Here is a 17283-nt window from a genome sequence, read left to right on the forward strand (position 1 = left end):
TGTGGCTACGCCCGATGGCACTGGTGTGAGATCAGAATTGGGCCAAAGTCTTTATAAAGCAGAGATCACAGTCTTTGTGAGCCAGACTCTGGTCTTGGTTACACCGGTGTAAATCTGGAAAAGCTCCACCAAAATCAATAGTGTCGCTTCAGGTTTACACCACTGTGAGTGAGGCCAGACACTCTCTGACCCATGGAATTGCCCCTTTCCGGACTGGAGCCCAGGCTGGGCTCTCTAATTGGGGTTTTCTCTCTACCTCCCTTTCATTTGCCACTTCCGTGCCCCCTCCAGACCTCGGTTCTCTGCAAGGCAGCCATCCACGCTGGAGTGATCTTGGATGAGCTGGGAGGGCAGCTGACTCTGTCTCGGGAGAAGGGGATCACACTCTATGAATCAGCCTTCGCCAATGGACTCCACTCAAAAAGGTGAGCAGCCAACTTGATTGCTGAGCTAGTAGATACGGCTGGGCCGACCTCCTGTGGGGCCCATGCCCCTCCAAAGGACGATTGGCCCTGATCCTCAGACTGCAATGAAATTAGGTTGATTTGTACCAGCCCGAGACCTGGCTCGCTGTTTTTAGAGGGACAATGTGTAGCTCAAAATCAGAGAGGACCAAATCTTGCAGTGTTTTCTCAAGCAAAAGTCCATTGATGTTTTACCTGAGTGACGGCTGACGAATTTGGCCCATATTTTCTTTTCAAGAGCTGATGACTGGGGCGTCAGAGGGGCTCTGGGAGACCTGGGTTCTGTTTCCAGCTCTGATACTGACCTGCAAGTCGCTTAGGCCCAGATTTTTAAAGGTCTTTAGGAGTTACTGTGCTCAGTGTTGCAACATCTGAGTGATTTAGGAGCCCATCTCCCAATGCGGTTTAGGCACCTAACCAGGGGTGTGCACGGGAATAAAAATATGTCCACTTTTGGAGGGGCGCTTTCTGTGCCCCGCAGCTGGAGGAGCTGTCTCTCCTCCCTTCCCCCACTGCCCAGGGGTGGTGGAGCTGGCTCGCCCACCTCCCGCCCCTCCGGCAGCGGATATCTCCCTGCTGCAGCCCCAGGGCTGCCCGGCTGGAGGAACTCACTCTCCCTGCCCGAGCCCCAGAGGAGTTTTGGGGGGGTGCCCCTGTTTGCCCCCCCTTGTGCCCCTGCACCTGACTCAGACAGAGCACCACAGCATGTAGCAACACTTAAAGATCTTTAAAAGCCTGTGTCCTAATCTCACTGCGCAGCTGTTTCCTGAGTTGTAATGAGACTTGTCCAATTCACGAGGTGGGTAAGGCTCAATATGTTCATGAATGTTTGTAAAGCCCTTTGAGCTCCTTAGATGAAAAGGGCCATAGAAATGCAGATCATTAGTAATCAGGGAATAGAAGCCAATTCTGATTTAATTCCAACAATACAATCTAGCTGCTTCTTTACCAAGACGGTGACTTGCGTCAGCAATGTTATGTCAATCTCATCTCTCCAGTAGCCCCACCTGCCCAGTCTGGCAGCTGGCGTGTACAGGGCCAAACTGTCCCATGTCTGTTGCAGAGCATGTGGTCATCCCTGGTGGAACGAGGAACCGGTCGTGCTTTCTAGGGAGTTAGATATGGGGCTGTCCGCAGCAGCAGCCAAACTGTAATCAGCAATGGCTTGAGGTTGTGGGGTGGCATAGGGGTCGGGAGAGTTTGACATCGGGGTGGGGGCCATAATCAGAGAGTAGATGTAACGCTGTTGAACTGGGGAGCAGCACCCATTTACACCCACTCTGATTTTTGCCCAGGGTGTCAAACATGGTTTAGTTTCCATCAGCTTGAGGTGTCACAGCAGGGGAAATGTGCTGCTCTGGGATGGTTGTTCCTTCTTGCATGTGGCCTCGCACTGGTGTGGCTCAGGAGTGACTCCACTGAAATCAGCGAATTTAACAGTCAGGAAGGAAAGTGAAGCCTGAATTTTGCTCTGAATTACACTCGGGCAAATTTGGGCTAACTCTACTGACTTTGGGGAACTTATTCCAGATTCACACTAGTATAACTTACCATGGCATTGACCTCAGTGGAGTTACACCTGAGCTACGTCAGCATGAGATCAGAATCAGGCCGTCTCTGTGCCCCGGGTTTGTAATGCTCTCCACCCATTTTCCTTTAAACAGGGGGTCCTTATCTGAAAAGCGCCTCATTTTTCACAAAGGTACGTCCTTTTCCATTTCTCCTAGAATAAGCCCAACCTGGCTGCCAGTGAAATCAGTAGCAAAGCTCCTGGCAGCTTCAGTGGGAATAAGGGGAGAGTCCCCGGGGCAGATTCTCCTCTCACTTACACCGGAGTAAATCAGAATTAACTCCAGCGAAGTCAATGAGGCAGCTCTTCAGCTGGCGTACAGCTGCTCCATTGCAGTTGAGGGACCTATACCAATTTACTCCAGCGGAGCACCTGGCCCAGCAGAGCTACATCAGGTTGGGGGGGGGGTACAGAGAGGCGGGCCATCAGGCAGGTGCAAGTGTAAGGCACGTTTTGTGATGACCCTGCACTGCAGGCTGTGTTCTGCCAGCCACGCTGAGCTTTGGCTGCAGGCGACGAGCGAACAGCTTGACAGAGAGACTCCCAGCTGGGGAAGATGAATGGGCTGAATCCAGCCCTGCCGCATGGAAATGAAGCCCTGCTACCCCTCTGCTAAGCAGGGCAGGCTTTGTCACTGGGGATGAGGATCAAAGGAGGAGATGGCAAGAGAAAGGCAGCTACCATCAGGGGCTAATGCTGAGTCAGATGGAGCTGCCGGCTGTTTGCTGGGGCTGCACCGCACACAGGGCTGGGCCACAGACAGAGGAATTTTTCATTAAGACCCATCAGACTCCCCCTAGCACATTCCCTCTGTGGCTGAGCCACTGTGGCATAAAGGCCCCCGCCTCCCCTGTGCCCAGCCCCCACCACCCTGTGACCTCCCGCCTCGGCCGATTCGTCTGCCTGCCTTTCAGTTTTACACCTCCTTTTCCAGCCTGTGACCACGCTCTCGAAGCAGTCAGCTTCAACGCCTCCTCCTCCTGGCACGAGGTGAACGCCATGGGGCAGTACAAGCCCTGGACAGCGGAGCAGGCGGCATTCAGCGCCCACGGGAACTCGTGGGCTGCCGATCCCAGTTCAGAGACCGAATGGCTGGAGATAGATCTGGGCGGAAGGAAGAACATCACAGGTCAGTAAGTATCAGAGGCTGTTCTCTTCCCCCAGGACTGTACTACCGCATGTAGGAGCAGCTCCTCAGCTGTGTAAACCCCAATAACTCCAGTGTAGCTACGCCTGGTTAAGGGCCAGATCCTCAGCTGTGTCAACTGGCATAGCTCTGTTGATGTCACTGTAGCTATGCCAATGTAGGGGTTAGATCCTCAGCTGGTGTAAATCACTGTAGCCCCATTGCTTCCATGCAGCTATGGCAGTTTACAGGCTAGATCCTCAGTCTTTCTCGTGAGTCCCAGCGAAGTCCCTCCAGAATCTGTCTCACAATCATATCATGGGCCTCATCCTGAGCTCACTCGCACCAGAGTAAATCAGGAGTAACTCCACTGACACAGGGTCGGTTACACTGCTGGAAGCGAGGAGCAAAGCGAGACGAGAATCAAGCTCTGCGTGCCTTTGATGGAATATACAGAGCTAGAGCCTCAAATGGCGTAAATCGGTGTCACTTCCTTTACTTCAATGAAGCTAAGCTGATTGACACCTGCTGAGGACCTTGCCTATGTGTGCTGCTGGCCTGAGGCCTTGTCAAATAGTCCTATAGCCTCAGACCCCTCCTGCTTCCTACACTGTGTCCCGTGCAGCAGCTGTGACCATCACATATCAGGTGTAAGTGGAGCTGAAGGCCATAGAAGTGGATGGGAGTCAGTGGGCATTGGACCAAGCCCCAAGTGAGCAGGTGTAAATGGTGCTCAGTGGGTGTGTGCAAAATGAGCCATCTGGATTGGGGTGGGAGTGGCAAAGTGGGCGGAGAGGATCTGCTGTACCTAACCCCTTAGAATCATAGAATCATAGAATATCAGGGTTGGAAGGGACCTCAGGAGGTCATCTAGTCCAACCCCCCGCTCAAAGCAGGACCAATCCCCAATTTTTGCCCTGATCCCTAAATGGCCCCCTCAAGGATTGAACTCACAACCCTGGGTTTAGCAGGCCAGTGCTCAAACCACTCTTGGCGGGGAGCCTGCATCTCTCCTTGCGCTGGGTTTGGTGGAGTTCCTGCCGATTCACGCTGGCGTCAACGAGAGCAGAATCAGGCCCAGCTCCTTGTCCAGCCACGGCTCTCGGGCTGCTCCCTTGGTTGTCACACACAGCAGGGCTCAGCAGCCATGCGGTAACTCACCCCACCCTCCAGGCCCCAGAGCGCAGCTTCTTGGGAAATCTTGACTCATCCTCCTTCTTCCATTGGCCCAGCTCCCCGCCTTCCCCGCTGGGAGATATGATTGAGGATAGATTTGGGGTGCTCTCTGGCCAAGTGGCAGCCCACAGCCTGGAGGTAACCACATTTCTGAGGTGCAGGTGCTTTTCACATAAGGACTCCCTGTTTAAAGAAAGAGGTGGACGGCATTATAACATACAAAGTTGGGGTGGGAGAGACTGGGTTTGATTCTGATCTCATACTGGTGTAAATCAGGTGAAGCCAATGGACTCATACTGGATTAAGTGACCCTGGTGTAAATCTGGAAAAAACATCACTGAAGTCAATGGAGCCACTCCAGATTTGCTCCAGTTTAACTGGGAGCAGAATTAGATCCTTCCCCTTTCATCCTTTCTAGATCCCTCCCACGCACACATTTTCCTCCCCATGGGGCTCTTGACCTTGTGTGCATGGGGTTACAGATCATATGATTCCTCTCTCTAGCCCTCTCATTCACTCTGGCCTTTTCTCCTTTTTCACTGTCTCCCTTTTCTCTCTCTCGATTTTTCCTTCCTTTCTCTCTTTCTTTTTTCTGTCGTTTGCTCTTTTCTCCCCCTCCCCGCCTCGCTCTCCCCACTATCTCAGGGGTAGGATTGGCCACCTCGGGGCTGAACAAGTTAATGTTTTGCTTGTGCATCAGTGGCCAGCAAATGCCCTTTGTTTCGAAAGCTCTGACCAAAATTGGGGCTTTTGTGTGGCGGGCCCAGAATGCCTGTGTTAATTGGAAGGAGGAAAATGGAGGCATTGTGAGGCGGGCGGCTGGAGGCTGAGTGGAATGCAGGCCGGGAGTGCAGTTGGGGGTTATCTGTTCATCTCAGGCGAGGGGAGCGAGCTTCCACAGAGGTTAGACATTCAAACCCGGCGGCATCTCAGCAGTTTGCAGTGGGAGATGCCGGAGGGCAGGTGCGGGGAACGGAAAGGAGGGATTCAGACAAGAAAGGAAAAAGAGCTGAGACATGGGGTGACGGCAGGTTCTTATGAAATTCCTAGCAGGCAACGACTAGAGAGAGAGAGAACCTAATAATGACTAGGCCCCTCTCTGAGGTTTTTTTCAGGGGCTCTCAAAGGATCCATTAATTCCCCCCCACATCCTTCAGGCAGTATCATGACCCCCATTTTGCATATGGGGAAACTGAGGCACAGAGGGGGCTATCACTCAGCGAGTCACTGGCTATAACTCCTGATGCCCAGACTCTTGCTCTTGCTTCTATCGGGAAAGAAACCCAGGAGTCTTGGTTTTTTTCTGTTCCAACCGCTATATAACAACAGGTTTCAGAGTAGCAGCCGTGTTAGTCTGTATTCGCAAAAAGAAAAGGAGTACTTGTGACACCTTAGAGATTAACCAATTTATTTGAGCATAAGCTTGCTGTAGCTGACGAAAGCTTATGCTCAAATAAATTGGTTAGTCTCTAAGGTGCCACAAGTACTCCTTTTCTTTTTATATAATAACAGCTGCAGTACCAAAGACTAGGGGGGATTATGCCATTAAAACGAGAGAGCTCTTCGTTGCCTGGTGTCAAGGGCCAAATTCCAACACTTGCTTAGGGCAGTGGGAGTCTGTCCATTGACATCAATGGGAGTTGGATCAGACCCACCCTCTGGGCGGGATCTCTGCCCCCATAAGTCTATGTCTCTATCAGACACCAACCCCAAGACTATTTCAAGACCCCAACCGCCAATGGCTGCCTTCACATGACTCCTACATCCTGTTCTGGGATTACCATTTCCTGATTTCATTGTACGTGTTCCAGGAATTATCACCAAGGGATCCTCAGATAAATACAACTTCTACGTGAAATCCTACCAGGTTTTCTCCAGCAGAGATGGGAAGAATTGGAAAGCCTACAGATACAGCAGCGGGCAGGAGGAGACGGTGAGACTGTGTGGCCTGACAAAAGGAGGTCAGGTGGTGGCGAGAGCAGAGAGCACAGTAGGAATTCTACAAAGGGAAATTGTACTGAATCTTTCTAAAATTAGCCTGTTGGCTTGGTCTGGTTGCAGAACCTGCAATAGGAGCTAGTGTATTTCTCTCTGGAGTCTGGATAGAGATGCTTAGAAATAGATTCTGGTCTCTGTTACTCCACTGTAAAACTGGACTCACTCCACAGCATTAAATCAGTGGAGTTGTTGTGGGTTTCCACGGGTATAACATAGATCAGAGTCTGGCCTTTGGAGATGCCTTCCATTACTATAGTTCTCAAACATTAATTAAGCCTCTCTACACCTCCTGGTAGCTAGGTCAGTGTTGTAAGCAATTGCTGCCATTAGGACTTTATAGCTGTCCTTATCCTGCATATCACAGCCACTTGGAATTTAACAAGGACAGAACTGGAGTTTCCTGCTCCAGAAAGCACATCCCCTACCCCGTGAGCTGAAGAAGAGTCCCTTTTGGTTGTTAGCAGAATGGAAACTATGACATATGGTTTGGATTCCATGCAGCGGAAGGCAGTGGTGCACATACACACTAACGCAGTGGTTCTCAAAGCCGGTCCGCTGCTTGTTCAGGGAAAGCCCCTGGCGGGCCAGACCAGCCCGCGCCACTTCCCGCAGCCCCCATTGGCCTGGAGCGGCAAACCGCAGCCAGTGGGAGCCGCAATCGGCCGAACCTGCGGACATGGCAGGTAAACCAAGTTGTCTAGCGGCCAGGGGCTTTCCCTGAACAAGCAACGGACCACCTTTGAGAACCACTGCACTAGCCCATTCCTTACAGTTGTTATCCCCATTTTACAGATACAGAGGTATGAAGAGATTAAGTGTTTTGCCCAAGATCCCACAACAGGTGGGCAGAGCTCAGACTAGAATCCAGGCATCCTAACCAACACTGCCTCCCAGTTACTGAGGTGTAACATTTGCATGAAATTAAAATTGGGGAGGCTTGTGGGGGGGGGAAGCAAAAACAGGGAAGAAAAACTGACATTACAAAAAATACAAAGTGCTGAGAGTGCCTCAAAGAGAACATGGCTTTAAAATAAAGTGGGGACAGTTTTCAGGTGTTCCAAGCATTTCCCTGTCTCTGGGCTGTGTTCCCTTCCCAAGCTGATTGGGAAAAGGGTTTGTTTTTTTTCCCCTGTGAAAAATGCAGACAAGAATGTTGGTTTGCATTTTCATCAACATTTTTCTTGGAAAATTTTCAGGGTGAGGGGTAACTTTTGAAACCCAAGAACTGAAATTTTCCTATAAAAACTGGAAGGGGGTTTTGTTTTGTTTTCCTTTGTTTCCAAAAACTGAGTTTTTCATGAAAATGTCCATATAGTCAGAAAAGCCAAAAAACATTTTTAAGGGAAATTTTCAACCAGCTCCATTCCTTCCTGTCGCTTGCCTGCCTGTCTATTTCCATGTAGGCACCCACCTCCCCCACACACATATAGGTCTAAATCCCTAGTAAAGTCCCCCCCTCCCCCCGCACATAAGGAGAGACACCTGCACAGAGTCACGTTGGGGGTGGGGTGTCTTCCCCCATTCTGTGAGTCTATGTAGAAGAGAAGGATCCACCCCAAAGCATCTGGGTCCTTTCCCTCCTCCCCCTACCCCATATGTATCTCGAAGTATAGGGTTAAAGAATAGATCCTAGCAGAGGAAGTGAGAGGGGAAGGCAAAGAACAAAAGGGCCATTGCCAGCTGAGATCTGACATGAGATGGGGAGTGGTTACACAGGAAGGCTGCGCCTGGTGGCAAGAGCTGCAGAGGAGAAGGCTTCTGCACTGAGGGCAGTGAGATGGAGTAGAAGGAGGCCGGTTGTGGGTGAGATGAGGAAGTGGCAAAAGAACAGATCAGATTCTGGGTTGAATTCTGCTCTCGTCACCGCCGTGTAAACCTGCCGTGACCCCACTGACTTCAGTGGCGCTAACATGGATTGACACCGATGTGACAGCTCAGAGGCTGGTCCAAGGCAGGTGGTTTTAAACTGGTTCCGCAGGTGTCCGGGGAGAGCTGGTGGCATTGGTGGAGGATGGGAACAATGGGCTCAGACAGTAGGTGGGGCAGTGACGCTCTGCATGACCACGATCTGCTTTGCTGACCCCCCCATTATCTTCCTCTTGTTCCCCAGGTCTTTGAGGGAAATGCTGACAGCCTCCAAGAGGTCTCCAACACGTTCATCCCCCCCATCCTGGCCCGCTACCTCCGCATCATGCCCCAGAGCTGGAACCAGAGGATCGCCCTGAAGGTGGCACTACAAGGCTGCCAAGTGGCTCGTCTGAAGGTGCCCCGGCCCTATGGTGAGAGGCTCCACCGGAGCAGAGGGGGCTGCCCAGTCAGACTGAAGTGTGGTTATCACTAGCCAGCGACAGTGTCCTCCAGCATGGACCTGTATTGACTTCATTGCTGCATGGCTCTCTGGTGCAGGGGGCTGCCCTCCTCTCCAGTGGCTCCCTGGGCGCTGAGGAGATGATCCTGAATCCCAAGACCTCTCTGCACTGGTTAGCTAAGAATTAAAGCGTACACTTTGTAGCCGGGGCTGGGCAGATGGAGATGAATGCTATCTAAGGGATGGGGCCAAGTGGCAGCTGTCTCTGGGCTGTGCTTATCTCTTGTAAGCTAAGCAGGGTTGGGCTGCGTCATGCCTCGATTGAGAGACTTACACAGAGCGTGCAGAGGGGTTGGAAGTGAGCCAACCCCCCCAGGTAAGGGCTGGGGTCCTTTCCATGTGTCCATTAAAGATCCTAAGGCAGGTTAGCCTGGCTAGATCCTCCTTAGCCAGTGCATCCTGCCACTCTAAATTCCCCTGCAGTTTCAATTGGATTTTCTTTCCTTCCTGTCCTCAACTGCTGTGTAGCATTACAGCAAAGTGTTAGACAAGTTGCCCTCCACCCCAGAGGTATCTGCATTGCAGTAGAGGGATGAAAAGCACCCTATACAACTAAGAGTGTTACCATCAGCTTGGAACAACCAGGCTTCTGCTGGAAAACAGTCACTTCTGCCCCGTGCTGCTGTCTAGGGAGCAGGGCAGGTTCAGGTGGACACAGGCCAGATTCTTTGCTGGAGAGGAGTAGCTGACTGTTCATTACTTGTTGCATGTTAATGGTGCTTATTAAACTGTGTGGTTTGCAGTACCCAGTGCCCCAAAGGAGGTTCCCATTTTGACCAGCATGCCCACCGCTCGCACTGCGATCCCAGGAGTCACCATAAATCCAGAAAAAGCAGGTAGGTGCAGCTCAGAGCACAGGGGTAGCATGGCCTAGTGGTCCAAGCTGGGGGAAGACTTATCTTCAACTCTGCCACTAACTCACTGTGCGACTCTGAGGAAGTCAGTCATTTCAGGACCAATTTTAAAAGTTACTCATGTGCACCAGTAAACGGGCAGCCCTGGGATGAATCTGGGCATGCAAATCCAGAATGTGCAAACCCAAATGGCCAGTTAGACACGTGGTCGGCTACTGGCTTGTGCAGACACCTGATCTGTGCACACTACAGAGGCAGTTGTACTTGCAAATTAGGCTCCTGACTGCACATGGAGGTTAGCTTATGCAACTGGATACACATATTTTAAACAAGTCAGGGTGTTAACCTTTGTGCCTCAATTTCCCCACCCAGAATCTGAGGATAATAATGCTCTCTTGACAGTGGAGCCGTGCAGGACAAGAAAAAAATTTTCAAAGGGCAGCTCGACATCCAACTCCCCCAGTGCAAGTCAGTGGGAATTGGGTACCTAACTCCCCTCTGCACCTTTTAGAATCCCCCACCCCCCCCAAGTTAGGTAGCATGCATTGAGCACTTGGAGTATACTGGCTCATGTGTATAGTATACAGGCCCAAACTTATGTGGCATTGCTCCTGCTGTACCCCCGTGAGAGCAGGATTAGTCCCCTACGGCACTATCAGCATGTTATTTGGTCTTGTTTCAGACTGTGATGTGTCTTCTCACCCCCTGCCCAGAACTCCTGCAAAGTTAGACAGGGATGTAGATGGGAGCTGCATGACTCACACGGGAGGGAAAGGGATAGACTGAAATGAGTTGGAAGAACTCTGAGCCTGATCCAATGCCCTTGTGCTACACTTCAGCTTGACCCAGCACAACTCTGTCCTCCTCGGTGCAGTGACGCCAGAGCAAACCGGTAGTGGCATAACCGGGAATCAGGCCCTTTATTTCAATAAGGAAGATCTGCCCAAACTCTGCTTGCACTAATAGTGGTGTCAATCTGGAGTGACTCTGCGTTTACATAAATGCAGCTGAGGTCAGCTGGTGCAGTAGGAGTTACCCCTCCCCTTTCAATCTCCTTTAACCAGAATTTGGCCTCCTGAGTTTAGTTTACAAGCTGGCCACCTGCCCATTGATTGCAAAAATGCAGGGGAACATGTGGTGACCTGAGACCTGTTTCATGAGGTCTGTATTGGCATCAGAAGGAGAAGGATTAAATAACAGAGCTTTTTTAAAAAACTCCTGCCACAATTAAAAGTTTTTGGGATTTTTCCCCTGTGGTTTTGGTCAATCTGCCTTTCTAAAAATACTGTCCTGGATTTGCAAAAAGAAAAGGAGTACTTGTGGCACCATAGAGACTAACCAAGTACTCCTTTTCTTTTTGCAAATACAGATGGCTGTTACTCTGAAACCTGTCCTGGGTTGTGATCCTTGACTGGTCTAATCAGCACTCATGCCCCTGAAGCCGGTTGAGTCACAGTGGGGTAAATCAGGAGTCACTGCCCTGCACCCAATGGAGTGACATGGGCATAGAAGCAAAAAATCAGACTCTGTATTTTCCTTTACCTAACATGGCTCCCGTTGGAGTCAGGGCTGCAGTGGCAGAGCTTGGACCCTTTGCAACAGGGGTCTGGAGCAGTGCATCCTCATTGGGGTGTGGTATAACCAGCTTCCACTGACACCAGGAGAGAGGGAGGGACAGAGGAGCCCTTTGCTGAGTCCCTGCTTCCTTCCCCAGGCTCCATGTTACTGGTGATGCTGCTGATTGGGGGCTTTGTGCTGCTCTCGTCTGGCCTCTTGCTGCTGGCTCTCCTCTGCCGTAAGAAGAGGTGAGTGATGCCCCTCCTGCCTTCTCCCCCGTCCCGTGCTCCCTGTTTCCCTCCATCATCTCCCAGCACCCCCTGCAGAGGCTCCCAGAGCAGGGTGCTCTCCCCCGGGATCAGACTTGTCCCTCACCAAAGACACCAGGGGCAGCGTTTCTCCTGAAACAGAACCTGCTGCTGACAGAACCCAGGGCTGGGCACACAGGCTGTGGAGTCATTACCCCCAAGGCTGGGCTGGCACCAGGCAGCCCCTGCTGAACATGCCTCTGAGAAGCCCCATCCAAACCAGGAGGCGGCCCACCCTTTGCAAAGCTCAGTGCCAACCTTCTGGAGCCCCGAAGGTTGCACCAAAGGTAAAAGCCCTCGATTGTAATGGTTGCTGGGACTTGTGTTCCTGAGCCATGGTAGCCAATGTGCTAGACACACAAGCCACTCACCAGCATCCCCCTGCTGGGGCTCTGTGGGCTTCAGTGACTCACACCCCCAGCATCCTCCTGCTGGGGCTCCTCACTGTACCTCTGCTCTGGGCCTGGATCGCGATTCCCGTCTCATCAATGGGGAATACTGATGCTCAGTGAGGCAAAAGAAGCTACCCACAGCCATATAAACCAGCGAGAGGGCCAAGAATAGGACCCAGGAGTCCTGGCTTCTGCCAGAAGCGGATTAGGGGTTTGTGGGGTCCTGGGCCAGAACAAGTGGGGGCCCCTCTCCACCTCTTCTGCCTGCAATCCCCGCTGCCCACCCGGCGCTCCTGCTGGGGAGTGGGGTCAGGGCGCGGGGGCTTTTCACGCTCTCCCTGCCTGCCTGGCGCTCCTGCTGGGGAGCGGGTCGGGGCGCGGGGGTGCCCATGTTTCCAGGCCCCCCCCAAATTGGCTGGGGCCCCTGGGCACGGGCCCCATTGGCTCAGTGGCTAATCCACCATTGACTCCCGCTGCCCTGCACTCACCACTACGCCATGCGGTTGCATTCATGCCGTGCCTCTGGATTCTCCCATTTCTCCCCCCTTCACAAGGGCAGTACCAGTATTTGTACAGATGCCCAAAGTCAAGCTGGCCCTCTGCATCCTGAACTGCTGCCCTGGGCACCTCTCGACCGGTAACCACAGGGCAAAGGCAAAGTTGATCCACAGCTGGTGAATTCACTGGGGTTTGAGTGGTATGTTCAGGTGAACCCTGACTCCTTGGGCTCCAGGACTTATGTCGCAGGAGGTAGCAGGTGCTGAACTGCTGACTTCAGACCCAGTGCTCACAAGCTCTGCAGGAACAGATTAGGAGCTCAGAGCTCTCCCTGGTGCGTTTAGGAGCTCTGTACTGCTGAAGCACACACGTACCAGGCCCCTGAGATTTGGGGTGCCCCCTGAGACCTTTGAGTAATTGAGAGTTCAAATTATGTGACACCCTGGGAAGTTGTCCATGAACAAAGCTCTTCATTAGTCTTCAAAGATAGATTCTGCATTGTGCTAGTTGGGAGCAAATGGGCTGCTCTAACCTGCTTACCAGCACCTGGGCCGTGCGCTGGCTTCACGGGTGCTCAGCCTGTGTGGAGCTGCTGTGGACTTGCCTTGTTTCCCCCTCTCTCTTTTGGCAGGAAGACAGCAGCTGATCTGAACTCCAGCCTCATGAAAGGTAAGTGCCCTCTGAAGCACTGGAGTAACCAGGACTGGAGTAACCAGGTGGGATGGTAGCCAGCTGGCAAACAGTCTGCCCAGGGCTTCCCTGAGAGTCAGGAAGGGCTGGACTCCGACAGCAGGTTATTTCCACATTAGTAGCAAAATGAGTCACTCTGGCTTAACGTTTCCTAGTCTGTCCTGTTGGCAGTTGGCACACTCCTCAGCGGACATATCAGCAACAGCAAAGCAGCACTTCCCAAGCCCCTCTGAGCTCAGACCCTCAGCCAGGCTGCTGCTCGCTTAAGGGGGATATTCCATGGGCTCAAGTGGGGCTCGGGCCGCATGCTGGCCTGCTCAGGAGGCATTTCACTCCCCCACAAATGCGTAAAGGCCACAATGTTCAGATGTAGCTGCTCATTCTGGTGCCCCCTTTGAACCACCTTGGCCCAGATCAAAGGTATTTAGGAACGTAACTCCCCTTGAAATCAATGGGAGAGGCGCACCTTAATACCTTTGAGGATCTGTGTCTTTGGTCTCTATTGTCAGAGCCATTGAGCACCCACAACTCCTCCTTACTTCAGCTGGGGTCATACGTTCTAGCTCTCCATCTTAGGTACTTACAATGCCCCCCCATCTCATCATCTCCCACTCTTCACTGTATTTATCCTCAGATACCCCTGGGAGGAAGGGCAGTGCTGGTATTCCGGTTGGGCAGATGGGGAACTGAGGCACAGAGCACAGCTAAGGTACCTGACCAAGGTCACACAGGAAATCTGTGGCAAAGCAAGGACTCAAAACTAGGTCTTGCACAGCCTAGGCTGGCAAGCTAACCATTGGGACAGCCTCCTCCTCATCCCCGAGGTGTCTCATGTTGTGCACCCAAAAACAGCAGACACAATGACAAATGTTGGCCTAAATCTTTGATTACAAGCTTGCGATGGAGCTCACATTGAAACCCTCCTCCCCCGCCCAGGTGTCACTCACACCCACTTCTCTGCCAGCGCTGATATTGCTGGGGATTATCTGGGGGATGGGCAGGTGCCTTTCCTGGCACATGGCTACTTTGTGACACACAATGAGTGCCACGCTAATTCATTGGCCTCCGCGGGGCCCGATTCCTTGCTGCCTCTGACGTCATTTACACCTCTGCAGAGAGCATCCTGCTCGAGTCATGGGCTATGCTCACTCTGCATGGGGGGAAAGGCGCAGGGCAGGGGAGAAGCAGCCCAAAGGCTGAAGTGTCTGTCTTAGCTGCCCTTCCCATCCCCAGTCTTTTACTATTCCCATATGGGAGTTGTCTCTATAAGAAAAGCTGCTCTGATGTAAACAACTCCATTTAAAAATCCACCTGGTAACACTGGTGCAAGGGCTTGTTTGCATGGCCAGCTAGTGCATGGTGAGCCGGGCTGTAATTCTTCATGCACTAGTATGACCCTGGGGACAACTGGCAAAGGGCGTAAGGGGTGCACAGGGCACCTGACAGGTTCCATTGTGTGCTTTGACACACTGCTGTTAGCAAGCAGCAGGCCAGAGCCCTGAACAGCCACACCCTGGGTTGCAGCACACTAAGTCCCCATGTGGACAAGCCCATGGACGCTGCCTGAATGTGAGGCAGTGTTGCCTAGTAGATAGAACCAAGAGACCTAGGTTCTATTCCCAGCTTTGCCACGGGCCTGATGGGTGACCTTGGGGAACCCGTTTCCCCATTCTCTGCCTCAGTTTCTCCATCTGTAAAATGGCATTAGCTGGGCAACCATTGTGTATGGCCTTTCAATTGCTACTGCTGGAAAGTGCTCTGTAAGAGCGAGATATTGGTATTAAACCAAGTTAGTGTTATTGGTAGTTATAGAACCCATGAGTCCTGACGCCCAGGCCTATCCTTCCTCCAGGTACTTTGCTGACTCCCTTTTGCCCTTCTATGGTCTGGTTTGAGAAGTGGCCTCTAAATTTGCACCCACTGGTTTTCTGGGCCACCCAACTACCTTAACTCCTCTGCAGTTTGTTTCCCTGCTTGCCAGCCCTAACGCTGCAGCTGCACTGTGTGCCTCCCGCTCAGCCTTAGGGAAGAGAAGAAAAGCCACCCAACTAACAGAGGCGTGGGGGGTTCCACCTCTCTCCTTAGGGTATCCGAAATTGGAATCCAGCCAGGTGTGCGCCAGTGAGAGCCTACAACCGTCCAGCTCTGAACTGACCTCGTTCCCCATGGCTGGGACCCCAGTTGAGCTCAGCGGGGCTCATTCACCAGGTAATGGGGAGCTGGGTGTTCCATTAGAGCAGTGGTTCCCAAACTAGGGGTGCGGCTTGTTCAGGGAAAGTCCCTGACGGGACGGGATGGTTTGTTTACCTGCCGCGTCCACAGGTTCAGCCGATTGCAGCTCCCAGTGGCCGCAGTTCGCCGCTCCAGGCCAATAGGAGCTGCAGGAAGCGGCAGCCAGTATGTCCCTCAGCCCACGCCGCTTCCTGCAGCTCCCATTGGCTGAGAACAGCAAACCGCGGCCATTGGGAGCTGCGATCGGCCGAACCTGCGGACACGGCAGGCAAACAAACCGGCCCGGCCTGCCAGGAGCTTTCCCTGAACAAGCAGCACCCCTAGTTTGGGAACCACTACCTTAGAGCATGGGGACCACTCCCAGAATAGAGAGCATCGCCTACCCCTCCTTACCCCTGCTCCATGGCTCAGGATTGTTCCCTCCAGCGTGTTTTCCAGGGCATCATCCATGCCAGTCTTCAAATAACTCAAGCAATAGGGCTTCCTCAAGAGACGACTGGACAATCCAAGAGAGCTCAGCCTCCAGAAATGGGACCTGTTTTACCAGAATCAGTCTAATCAGGCCAAACTAGACCCAGAGATTCCCGGGGAGCCTTCAACCCCACACGTTAGCACCAGCATGTTTGCACTGATGTATCAACCCCTCTCCTTAAGCATGGGGCAAGGCGGGCCACTTTGAAGATCTGTGGCACCTTTTATTCAAGGATCCCTCAGCACCTTACAAACGCTAACAGCTTCACCTCCAAGGGGTATCAGTATCCCCACTTTACAGCTGGGGAAACTGAGGCCCAGCAAGGTGAAGTGACTTGCCCAAAGTCACTCAACAGATCAGTGGCAGTGCTGAAAACAACCCAGGAATCCTAGTTACCAGACACCTGCTCTAACCACTACACAATGCTCCCTCCTGTTGCCAGGATCAGAACTAGAGTCCTGACTCCCATTCTCCTGGGCAGGAACAGCCTGGGGTGTTTTGCTGGCTAGGGCAGAAAACATCCCGCCCCCCACACACACACCCTGAGAGCAGCGAAAAAGGCAAGTGGTACAGAGCCCCCTGGAACTTGGCACATGAGTCAGCTGCCCTGCTTGCCCGCCCCCAGAACCAGCCCTGCTCCTGCACTAGCACCTATCACCAGGCCCCATGATCTGCTAACTACACATGTGCACCACCCAAGAATGGAACTTGCGACCCAGCAGACAGAACAGATGGGTGCACAGACAATGCAATGCTGCACCTGCCAGCAGAGGGCACTGGTACCACCTACACCAGCCAGCCCAGCTCAGACATGGGGCTCAGTCACAGACAGCAGTGAACTGGCTAACTAAGGGGGCAGGAGGAGCGAAGGTTAAATTTCTGCCGTTGACACAGGAGCCTCATGTGCCCGGGAGAGGGAACCTTTATAGCGCATCTCCCGGAGGGTGCATGCCTCAAGCCACGGCCTGGCATAGAGATCCCTCTCCTGGTGTGGGCTGAGAGTGGGCCGCCTTGGGGCAGAGAGGTGAAGTGGATGATACTGCCGTGCAGGGCTTCTGTGGCCACCCTCCCCACAGCTTTCCTGGTGGGGAAGGGCTGGGGCTTGACAGCCCTGGAGACCAAAGATCTCTGTTTATCCACAGATCAAGCTTCCCCCATGATTCCCCTGCCAACCCTGAGCTGGAAGAACTAGCAGTGCAGGGAAGGATGGAGTTCAGTCTCCATGGCCAGTTAGCCCTTCCCTCTCCTCCCCCGCAACCTCCAACAGCAAGGGGGCCATTTGAGGTGGTGGATTCTCCAGTGTGGGCTGCTGCTCACTGCAGACTGGGCCGAGATCCATTAAACTCGCTCCCCTGCCATGGCCACTGGTGCTCTGGGCCAGATTCCATCCAGCCTAGCACTGAAAAGACTCCTGCTCCCGTTGTCACTGCTAGCAGCTCCCGAGCCAGAGCAGGCCAAATGGCTGAACCAGGCTCCACCGGTCAGTTCTCACTGAAACAACCCAGCGCAGCTGCAAAGAACAGCTCCTGTCTCGCTCCCTCTGGAAACCTCAGCCTGGCTTCCTCTCAGCCCTTGGCA

At 52.8% G+C, this 17283-nt stretch overlaps 1 protein-coding gene across 1 annotated transcript in view; it reads left to right on the forward strand.

Annotated features, from left to right (window-relative positions):
* Positions 1-17283, forward strand: part of LOC144277403 (discoidin, CUB and LCCL domain-containing protein 1-like) — a 48674-nt gene that overhangs the window by 29035 nt on the left and 2356 nt on the right. Inside the window, exons 6-14 of the mRNA XM_077838163.1 lie at positions 292-425; positions 2129-2166; positions 2969-3163; positions 6148-6269; positions 8445-8613; positions 9446-9538; positions 11271-11361; positions 12943-12980; positions 15087-15209. Coding sequence (XP_077694289.1) covers positions 292-425; positions 2129-2166; positions 2969-3163; positions 6148-6269; positions 8445-8613; positions 9446-9538; positions 11271-11361; positions 12943-12980; positions 15087-15209 — 1003 coding nt within the window. The remainder of the gene's footprint in view (positions 1-291; positions 426-2128; positions 2167-2968; positions 3164-6147; positions 6270-8444; positions 8614-9445; positions 9539-11270; positions 11362-12942; positions 12981-15086; positions 15210-17283) is intronic.

This window comes from Eretmochelys imbricata, chromosome 19 (genome assembly GCF_965152235.1).
Source record: "Eretmochelys imbricata isolate rEreImb1 chromosome 19, rEreImb1.hap1, whole genome shotgun sequence".
In the NCBI taxonomy this organism is placed as follows: domain Eukaryota; kingdom Metazoa; phylum Chordata; order Testudines; family Cheloniidae; genus Eretmochelys; species Eretmochelys imbricata.